Source organism: Neolamprologus brichardi, chromosome 3 (assembly GCF_056152115.1).
Source record: "Neolamprologus brichardi isolate AB-2024 chromosome 3, ASM5615211v1, whole genome shotgun sequence".
In the NCBI taxonomy this organism is placed as follows: domain Eukaryota; kingdom Metazoa; phylum Chordata; class Actinopteri; order Cichliformes; family Cichlidae; genus Neolamprologus; species Neolamprologus brichardi.
The window spans coordinates 594,060-605,132 of record NC_142106.1 but is presented as its reverse complement, the minus strand read 5'-3'; the positions used below and the strand labels follow the sequence as shown (position 1 = coordinate 605,132).

At 42.6% G+C, this 11,073-nt stretch overlaps 1 protein-coding gene across 1 annotated transcript; it reads left to right on the top strand.

Annotated features, from left to right (window-relative positions):
- The first annotated feature begins 4,231 nt into the window (after positions 1-4,231).
- Positions 4,232-7,779, top strand: LOC148103075 (chymotrypsin-like protease CTRL-1). The gene is made up of 6 exons (XM_087831212.1): positions 4,232-4,309; positions 4,863-4,883; positions 5,141-5,351; positions 6,087-6,343; positions 6,434-6,552; positions 7,011-7,779. The coding sequence occupies exons 1-6, from the start codon at positions 4,252-4,254 to the stop codon at positions 7,461-7,463; spliced, it is 1,119 nt and encodes a 372-aa protein (XP_087687338.1). The 5' UTR covers positions 4,232-4,251; the 3' UTR covers positions 7,464-7,779.
- The last annotated feature ends 3,294 nt before the right edge of the window (positions 7,780-11,073 follow it).

Below are 11,073 nucleotides of genomic sequence, written 5' to 3'. Positions count from 1 at the left end.
ATGAAACTGGTGGAGATCCCAAACCAGTTGATAGTCCTGATTATTCCAAATAAAGCATTTATGATGATGTCATGATGTTGAAGAGACTGCTATGGTGGCCTCCCATGACCCCCAGCCTCATCTACACTGAGATGCAGACATTTGAAAACATTCAGCAGACAACAATAGTCCAACACAACAGTCTGAGTACAGACACACACTGAGCTTTCATAGAGTCAAAGGAGTCAATCAAACACAGCTAGTTGAGTCATTTCTTGCGTGAGTCTAAAGTGAATCTAGTGTTTGAAAGTCCACTTCCTGTATTTGTTGTTGAAGACTTCTTCAGCTTCTTCTCAAGGACATCAGCTGCTTGTTTGGCAGCAGAGGCAGTTAAGAAGCTTCCTGAAAAACACTGAACAGTGAGTTCACTGTGGCATATGACAGATTCAGCTTTCTATGTGCAAATGTGTCTGTGTCAACCTTTCAAACGCTGTTGAATCCAAAACATCAGCAGCTCCTTGGCTGCTCACTTCACTTCTGTCTTTGTGACAGTCCAATGACATCACAGCTGTTTCCACCCCCAGTGTCTCAGGACTGGACACCTTTAAACATGTCGAGGACCAAACAGCCGTCCAGCTAAACATACATGAAACTATCAAAGCTGACAATCATTCCAATAACATCTAATGGTTCATATATATAGACACAGGACTACAAGGAAATGGCTCTCAGCATCTGGCTGTGGTAACAAATGAGTCCCTGTTTTGTGTTCAAATTGTGTGCATGTGTTGAGACAACGCCGGTCTCTGCGATTCTTTTGGTCCTGGTAGAGATCACGCTGAGATGTTTCCATGTTTTACACAATCCTTTTACACATCCTCTTTCGAGGATGCCAATGTTCACATTTTGGACAGAGAGGACAGATGGTTTGAAAGAGGAGTGAAAGAAGCCATCTATGTCCACTGTGAGCGACCATCTTTGAACAGAGGCGGTGGTTTACGACACCAACTCTCTGCCATCTATAATCCAGTTTTGAGATCCCTCCCCAGACGCCTTAACGCCCACTCACACCCTGGGCCATCTGACCTCAGGAATTCGCATGATAAGGTGGGGCCAGGTTTCACAATGAACTCACCCGAAACTCTGGCTGATTGGGACCCACACCCAGTTCCACACCTTGGCTCAGGCGATTAGAGGATCATCAGGGGGTCCTTTTGTCCCTCTGTGGGGGGACACTCCCACTAGGGTTATATCTGGGACTCTCCACCATTTGACCTTAGAACTGAAGAAGCCTCTCGGATGAAGGTGAAACGTCTTCAAGTAACTTAAAGAAGTCCAGACGCTTTTCTTTGCAAGCTCCTTTGACACACAATCCTTTTATTAACATTGTTCTTACAGATCCATCTGGAGATCAGCACACTGCAGTCCTTTGCTAAAGGCTGATCTAAAGAACTCCACAGTTACAGTTATAACCTCTGGTCTCCTCCCCCCTACAGTAAACACCCCCACAATGGAAATACACTAGTACAGTGGCCAAGGGTGCTGACACCCTGACCCCCACCTCCTTTTAAGGTAGTGTCCGTTTGCCCTTTGTCTGCTCCTCACTGTCAGTAACTCCTGCTACTGTCCTGGGGGCTGATTGTCCTCCTGCCTGTACCTCAGTTCTTTGTTCCCATCTCAGGCCTTTTTTTCTATTTTGTATTCTTACACTCATTAACTGCAATATTATAATGTTGCAAGCAAACTATATTCTCTTTAACTCTGATCTATATCAAGGAATCTATTCTCAACACATGTTTTAAACGTGTCACATGTGGAAACACAAAAATCCCACAATGACACAAAGATTGGTTTGAGGGGCATCCTGCGTGGAGTCAGCTGGTGAATGGAAGTCCAGTCTGACCACACTGGCAAGGACCTCATTAGGTCAGTATTTCACCAGAGCACATGGACAAAGTGGATGGTGCTGTCAGTTGGTGTTGGCTCTCTCTGTGGCATCACTTCCTGTTCCAACACACAGTGGTGCTTTTGCTGATGTGTGTAGCAAATGTAATTGAAAACTTATAGATAACTTCTTGTTTCGTCTTGTGATCTTTGTTACTCCCCTCAAGTTTTAATAAAGCTCAGCTTGTTACTCAGACACACCCTTGACACACGCTGCAGGACTAACAATGATTTCATCAGATAAAACATTCATACAAACTTTCTGTGGACGATCAGTAAGAAAGTCTCTGATCCAGTGAATAATTAATCACTGCAATAAAATGCGTGTCCTCATTGTTTTAGAGTCAAATCAACAAATAAACGTCTTGTCTGAGCATCTGTTTGTTGTCAGTGATGTGTAGCTGTATTAACTGACAGCAGCGCTGCATCTTCTGTGCTCCTTCGTGGCTTACAAGCAAAGTTGTTACAAGCAAACCTGCAGGTCATCCACAAAGACTGAACTGGGTCCTGTCGTGTTGTTGTTGGTATGTGGAGCTGGTAGCAGGAGAGCTGCAGCTGTGTGTTAGAACAACAACTGTGCGTGTAAATAAAGTTACTGCTGAACAGCATAAGCCTGTGGTTGGTGATTTTCCCGAGATGATGTGTTCCTCCCCACTGTCCTCCCCCCACCACCCTCTCCTCAAAACCTGAACAAAACTCAGGGCTCCAAAGCCTCTCTGAACCTCCAAGATGAGAAGCATGCGTCATCTGTTTAAGACTTCAGAGAATTCATTAAAAGGATGCCAGAACATCTCACTATACGTGCAGAACCAGATACTCCAGATATTTGTCACAGGTGTGTTTGGCAGCACATGTGAAGAGTCGTTCATTTGCATATTAGCTTGGTAACAAACTAAATACCAAAGCAACACAGTCATCTGTAAGCTCATCCATGTGTTATGCTACCCTGTCAGTCCACTTTGAAAAATATTATTAATCTCTAGCTTAATCATGGCTGTTTTCCTTTAAAAAGACCTGTGTGTGTCAACAAACTCTGCCTACCTCCCTCTAGAAGTGGCTGTTGTTGAGTAACCTGGACGTCTCCTCGTCACAGTTTGTGTTTTGCTTCAAAACCAGCAAAAACCCCATGAGAGCAAAGCTGTGGGAGCTCTGGTGGGAGCTCTGGTGGACCTGCTCAGTGTGTCCTTTGGTGTGTGATGCTGGGTGCTGGCAGTGGGTTTGGGTCACGGTGTTGAACTTCCATGAAAGAGTGCCGTGGTCAGTGCTTTCTACTCTGTCTTGGTACATGTGACAAAAATGACATTTGATGACATTACAGCAAACTAAATATGGCTTTTTGAGCACCTTTCTGCTTTGAGTAGGACTTTCTAGAGCAGAGGTCTCAAACTCGTAGCCCCCGTCACTCCTACTGGTGGCTCGTATATTGACGTGAAGAAATATAAAGCAGTTTAGCCGTTGAAGAGACTTTTTGTTTGTTGTTGAGTGCGATGTTAAAATATGTTCTTTAAATGATTTCATATGAACAGAGAGTGCAGACATTGCAGAGGAAAAACAAAAAGGAAACCTGTCTGAGGGCTTTCTGATAGAAACAAATAAAATGTATCGCCCACTGCTGCACCTGTAAGAGAACGAAAACCAAAACAAAGATACGACACCTGGGACACAAAAATGAGAACATACATAAACCAACAATCTTCTTATTGTGTGTGTGAGAGTGTCACAAATGTACGTGATAATGAGGGATGGACACCCAGAGGGAGATGGAGGGAGACCCCGGGGACAATCCAGCCCCCGCATCCCAGGGAGGGGCTGAAGTGTCCAGAGGGGAGAGGTGACCATATCCCACTGGGGCCAAGGGTCAGCCAGCCCCTGATCCACCCCACCCACTAGTGACCCACACAAAGACATAAAGACCCATGTACACACACTGCCCCCCTCTCTCTCCTGTGGTGTTAATTTAACAGGATTATTTGTAAGCTACAAAGTGTCATGTTTGCCCCAAAGTGTGCGTAACAAATCCCAAAAACATGATACCAGTAACAAACTGATCAGGTCTGATTGCAGTCTGCTGTGTGGGGACTTTCACCTGCTACTGTAGGGTCTACCTTACAGTATAAAGCAGCATCAGCTGACTGTTGTTGTGATTGAAAATTGAACCTGCTCCAACTTTCAGTGCCTTCTGCATAACTGCACTGAAAACAGCACAAAGACCAACCAGTCTGACCTGATTCTTTGGTGGGGCCCTGATGACTTCTAGAAACAGGTGGAGCTGAGCATACATCTGACATATTTAAAGTCTAAGATGAGCTGAAACAGTTTCAGTTAACCATGGCTCTGCAACAGTTTGTGTGCTGTGTCACTGTGCTGATCATTTTCTTCTGCGAAGGTGAGAAACTGTTTGAATTTCCTTCCTCTCATTGCTGAGGTTTTATCAGGGGTGGAAGAAGAACGAGATTAATTACAGGTACAAATGTTTCTAAACGAAATGTTGCTCCTGGATACAAGGAAAGAGTCCATTTAGCATTAATGTCATTCAGCATCGTATTTAATATGATAATGTAACGAAGTCACAGTCAGTGGACGTCTTCACTCTTCTTTATTTGATATCAACAGTTTCTTTTACAGACGTGTTGTCGTGTTCGTTAGTTTACTTTGTTGTGTTGGATTTCTAACAGTTGATGAGCTGATATTCAGCAGACAGTAACTTTATATTACAGTTACTGATGTTTGAGTAAACTGAGAACATTTATTTGATGAGGAACACCGAGGCAAAGGTTTGATGCCAGAGTAACGACACAGGTGACTCTGACCTACCAGTTCATCAAGGTTGTAACTGCAGTCAGCATTAAAGTGTTGTGTTTAGTGTGATCAGTTCTTCAAGTTGAAGAAAACAATCACTGCTTACTTTCACAGGTTTGTCTGTGTTTTCTCATTTTCAGGTTGTCACTCACAGCAGCCCGGTAAGCATCCAAAGACATTTAACCTGTCTTCCTTCTGTCAGCTGTACAGCAATGAGCACATATAAACCTGTGAAATGATTTTTGTTCAGTAAAATCTTTTCTGACACAGAGGAGGAACATCTGTGGATCACATGTAAACCACAGTCTGAGTAACTTCCACATGAATGTCAGAGCTCAGGATCTCCCAGCAGAGCGTTGATCAGTGTTTTCTCTCTCAGTGGTTTTAATGTTTAGCTGTGCTCTCTCTGCTTTGTCAGCATGTGGCAGCAGGACTGTGAACAGCAGCAGCAGCATCGTAGGAGCTGGAAACACTGCACCAGGAAGTTGGCCCTGGTACGCTGATATAAGACTTGGTGGAGGGCCTCCAGAGATTGATGTTGGTTTTAGACCTCTGCCTACCAGTTTGGGTTTTGGAGGGTCTCTGATCAACGACCAGTGGGTGCTGACAGCTGCATCCACCATGTCACAGTGAGTCAGTGCTGCAAGTTTACACTTTGTTGAATATTAATATGATGATGAAGGTGAAGTGTAACATTCATGTGCACTAGAGATATTTTTAATATTTCCTCACTTCTTCTAACATTTAAAAACAACAGCTGTTGACCAAAGTGCTGAACTGCAAAGTTGTCTGCACAACAATCAAACCAGACGCCACATTAGTTTAATTTCAACTATAAAGTCATTTCATAGATTTCATTGTATTTGAGAAGCATTGATTTTTCTGTCCACTGATGACAGAAGATGGTTAGCTTAGCATAAAGACTTTAAATGGGGAAGCTGCTGCTATTAAAAACAACTACACACCCGTGTGAGGCTCTAAAATGAACACGTGCTGGGAAACTGAGATTGGAGAGAAAAGACTCAGTGAGGAAAAGTCACAGTCATGTGTTTTGTTTGTGTGCAGCTGTGATCAGCTGACCTCACGTCACAGTCACTGCTCAGTTCAACAACATGTAAACAGATGTTACATGAGCTCTGTGGCTGATATCCAAAGCCTGCACTCTGTAATGCTGGCATTTAAAAGAGACCTTCAGGATCAGCAGAAGTCGACTTTGATTGACTTTCAACCACCTGTGCACGCACACACACAGAAACACACACAACAAAGGACTGAAAGGAAAAAGTTAACTCGTGGCATCGACTGCTTTGGCCTGTGCTGATGATCAGCATGAGGCACAATAAAAATATCTGTTGTGTGTGAAGGAATTTCAGCAGCAGGGTGGTCTATCTGGGCCGCAACAGCCTCTCAGGTCCAAACCCAAATGAAGTGAATCGCACAGTGGTAAACATCACCTGCCATCCTGGATTCAACTCGTCGACTCGTGAGAACGACATTTGTCTTCTGAAGCTGTCGGCTCCTGTGAATTTCACAGACTACATTCAGCCGATCTGCTTAGCCTCAGAAAACAGCACTTTCAACAATGAGACCAGCAGCTGGGCCATCAGCTTTAATTTGTTTGGTAAATCATAAAATATTTTATTTTATTTTACTTTGCAGTATTGTGTTGGAGTCTTTAGAAAAGCCTGATGTTTAAATTCTCTCCAACTAGTAAACAGAAATAACCTGCAGGAGGCAAACGTACCAATAGTGGGAAACAATGTGTGCAAAGCCAGCTATCCACGGCTCCCAGACAGCACCATCTGTACTAGAGCGACAGGTTTATGTTTGGTGAGCACAAGTTTATTTCTTATAATCTGTTGTTGACTGTCACTGAGATAATCTCACCTTTAGTCACACTTTGGTTTACTTGTTTTGCTGTAATTGACCATAAATATTAATATTCATGTTTATCAAAGGTTGTTTTTTCTAAAGACTCTAATTTATTTGATGAAACTGATTCCTTTAAACGAGCTGTCTGAAACTTTCTGTCTGTGGAATCGTCACTTTCATTTGCATCAAAGCAGCTGAAGTGGATTCACAGTGGTTCATGTTTCCTCAGTGGACAGACTGATATCCAAGTGTTACTGACTGTGTTATACTGGGATGATCAATTTATTTATTACTTAATTTATTTCAGCAGTTTGTAACAAAACTACCAACAAAGTTCAAACTTTAGTGGGTGACAAAGGTCGACCTCTAAGAGTTACACATCTGTCCTGATAACTTTCATCACTGTCTTTCCACAGTTTAGTCTTGGGGCACCACTGATGACTCAGAGTGGATCCGTCTGGCTGCAGAGTGGACTTCTCATTGTTGCTGGATGCTCTTTCTCTCCTTCAGTCTACACTCCTGTGTCCCAGTACCAGAAATGGATCAGCGACACAGTTACAGGGACACCACCAGGCTTTGTTACCTTCCCCTCCCCACACAGTTCATTACAAACCACAGCTCCTCCCACTGCTCCTCCCACTTCCCCTCCCACCGCTCCTCCCACCACTCCTCCCACCGCTCCTCCCACTTCCTCTCCCACCACTCCTCCCACCGCTCCTCCCACTGCTCCTCCCACTGCTCCTCCCACTTCCCCGACATGTGTGGGTGTGTTTTGCAGTGGTGAAAACCTGATCCACTTCACTCACTTCACCTCACTGTGTGTTCTCGTTGTGTTGCTCCATGTGTTTGCTGCAACTGTTGGAAACTAGATCAACACATTTACTCAAGTTCAAGTACAAACATGAAGAACTTTACCTGACATGTTACTTTATAACTTTAGGAACCTTTTATTTCACTAGATTTATGGACATCAGGAGGGTTTTTCTTATTAGCAAAGTTATTATTTTTATGTGATTATTTTCTCTACACATCTGTCTGTATTTGCTTTACTGTCTAAAAACCGATTGTCATTACGAAATGAAGCCTTCTTACATAATTCTGAGGAGTGAGATGTTGTTATCACACACTTATTTCTGTTGTTTGCTCAAAATCTGAAACTAATCTATTAAAATCCTTTGAAATCTTCTTTTGTGGTGGAATTTTTTGTATATTTCCCATCTGTCCTCAGACTGTGGTTAAATGTAACTACACTGCCTATACCACATGCAAAGAAGGCACGAAGTAGCACTAACAGGTCTAACAAGGCCACTACTTGTGTTACACCAGTGCTACACGGACACTGAGGGAGTTCTCTCACACACAGATAAGTGAACATATCTCGTTCCTCGCCCACTTAGAATAAGACACTGCCAAGACAGAGAGTGTAGTGGTAAAGAGAACGGCAGAGAGACGCTGAATTTAATCCTTTAAACGATCTTATGCTAAACACGCCACCTGGAAATAATTTGTTGTTTGAGGTGTAAAAGTGTCATCAAATCTGCTACATGTCCATTTTTCAGGATCACTACTCCTTTCAACATCTGTTAGTTGTTTTGTTTTACAAAAAGAAAATTTTAGATTTGACAGATTTTACAGAATAAGGCTCTCAGAATGTACATGAATAAAACATTTAGAATTTGCAATTTGAACTATAAACCACCAAACAACAACACATATGTGAACTTTGGTCCTCAAGTTTGCTTCTGGAGTCTCTTTTTTCTAAAAGTGAGTGCTTCAGGACATGTTTTAGTCTACTTGTTGTTCCTAGAGTATTTAAAAGTAGAATGGGAGGCAGAGCCTTCAGTTTTCAGGCCCCTCTTCATTCGAACCAGCTTCCAGTTTGGATTCAAGAGACAGACACTATCTCTACTTTCAAGATTAGGCTTCAAACTTTCCTTCCAATCCAATCCGCCACCTTTCACTGTTTACACGGCTATGGAAAAAAAGACAACAACAACAAAACATCGGCCCATTTAAAATGAAAAGCAAATGCCCGGTATGCCCGATGGCCAGTCCAGCTATGCCCAGGACGGTCCATCGGCGGTGGAGCTGGCCATCCTGGAGTCCCTGAAGAGGCCACACCAGTCTCCAATGGAGCATTTCCTCCTCAGCCTTGTTCCTGCTCTGGAGAGCAGCTGGGTCCTTTTTATTGCTGTCTCTCTGTAAATACTTATATTTTATATATTTATGTTTTTCTGTTTGAGAATTTTAATATTATTTCATTGTTTATAATGACTAATGTCTCAGTTCTACTACACAGCAAATGTTGGCACACGACTTGACACATGTAGAATTTATTTCATATTATACTAATGACAAAATATACTAATACAGTGGGATGCAAAAGTTTGGGCAACCTTGTTAATAGCCATTATTTTCCTGTATAAATCGTTGGTTGTTACAATAAAAAATGTCAGTTAAATATATCATACAGGAGACACACACAGTGATATTTGAGAAGTGAAAAGAAGTTTACTGGATTTACAGAAAGTTTGCAATAATTGTTTAAACAAAATCAAGCAGGTGCATAAATTTGGGCACCACAAAAAAAGAAATGGAATAAATATTTAGTTTATATCAATGTGTGTGTCTCCTATATGATATATGGGGTGCCTTTGTGTGGACGTGCTTCCCATCCAGAGCTGCACAGCAGAGAGGGAAGTTCCAGCGCTCCTGGAATCCCTCTGTGATGGACCGCCAGTCTCCAGGTGAAGGCACAGCCATGGAGTCGTCCACTAGACAGTCCCAGATGGCCGTCGCTACCTGGGGGTGATCTGGCTCACCGTGGACACACTGACTCTGAAACTGAACGCGAGGGTCCTGAAGGAGTCCCCGGTGGCAAGGAACCTGGACAAGATTGTTCAAAATCAGTATTATGTGTACTGCAGTTACAAAATACATTATTCAAATTCCAAAATACTTTTGTGATGTCAGATTTAAATCACAAAACATAAATCTTACATAAAACACTTTGTAATTATAAGGATAATTACATGATATATATTAGATATAATATAAAACAGTCAGTTGTGTTTTGTTTTAACTTTAACATATCATAATTTGATTGGTAGCAACTTTTACCACTACAGTGAGCCAATCACTCATAATTCCTAAACATTTCAATCAGGTAGGAATGAAGTAAGACATTAATAGAAATAAAGAGTTGTATGTTGACATGTAGCCCTTTTCTTTCTTATATCATTAATATTTTTGAAAAATTAATCTGTGATAAAACAGCATATCAAGATAGAATATGCTGGATAGAACCATATAACTAAAGATGAACCAAACTGTTCAGTTTTATCTAACTCTCAGTTTAAAGAAAGGCTGGTGACCCCTGTTATAGAGTCTGACAGCTGTGAGGATTATATACAAATATTCAACTATCCCAGAATTAAACCAGGTCTAAATAAAAAGGAGTGAGTATCACTACAAAGATTAACCCACAGTGGTCCTCATACCAGTTTGATATCAGCAAACACTGAGAGCATACGTATGACACCACAGCCATGCTATCATTGCAAACACTAATAACAGCATAAATCGAATTAAATCAGGACTTGATGAGACCTTTCGAGTATCACTAGAAATATTATAAACAGTCGTCTCCGTACCACAGTTTGCTTTCAGTAAACACCAACAGCATTCAGTGTTAGCATAGCACATCCATGTTAGCAGTGTATAAACGATAGTTTAGCATATATTAGCACAGGTATCAATGAAGGACTACCGTATTAAACACTTTTACTAACCTCAGGCAGACGGACAGGCGCGCTGCAGGTGGGATTGAGCGCCTGTAGTTGGTGTCTAGGCGGGCGATGCTGGGACCAACGCGGGACAGCAGCTCCTCAAACTGGGCGAGTGAAAGATGGTTATATCGCTGAAATGGGCCGTCATCCAGGCGCAGCTCCTGGAGCAAGTGGTGAAAACTCACCAAACTGCTCACGCGTCTGGAGGACCTGATGGACCCAGGTACGGCGAGGACGTCCTTAACGCCGCTGCTCTGCTCTCCACAGTAAATAGAGAAGGGAGACTCTCTCTTCAAACGCTAGCTCGACAGCTGCCATCTAGCAAAGATACCGTCTGGCACAACTTCCTCCCACATCCCTCCCACATTTCCGGCTCACGTGGATTATTCTTGGACACGCGTCGAGGTGCGAATGTGCACGCATCAAATTAAGGGCGTTTGGGGCGTTTTCGCTCGCGTCTATCGCGTTCGGTGTGAACACACCGTAAGTTTAACCATCTCAACTAGTACTATTGTCTAACCTCCACCACCTCGGCTGCGCTGCTTTGTTAAAGGCAGAGACCAGGTATGTTTTTCTTGCTAACTCTTGTGGACACACAGGGTTGAAGTTACGGTTCTTGTTTGCAGGTGCAGCATATGAACATGTTCCAATAGTATTTGTACATTTCTCCATCTGAGGAATGTAACAACAC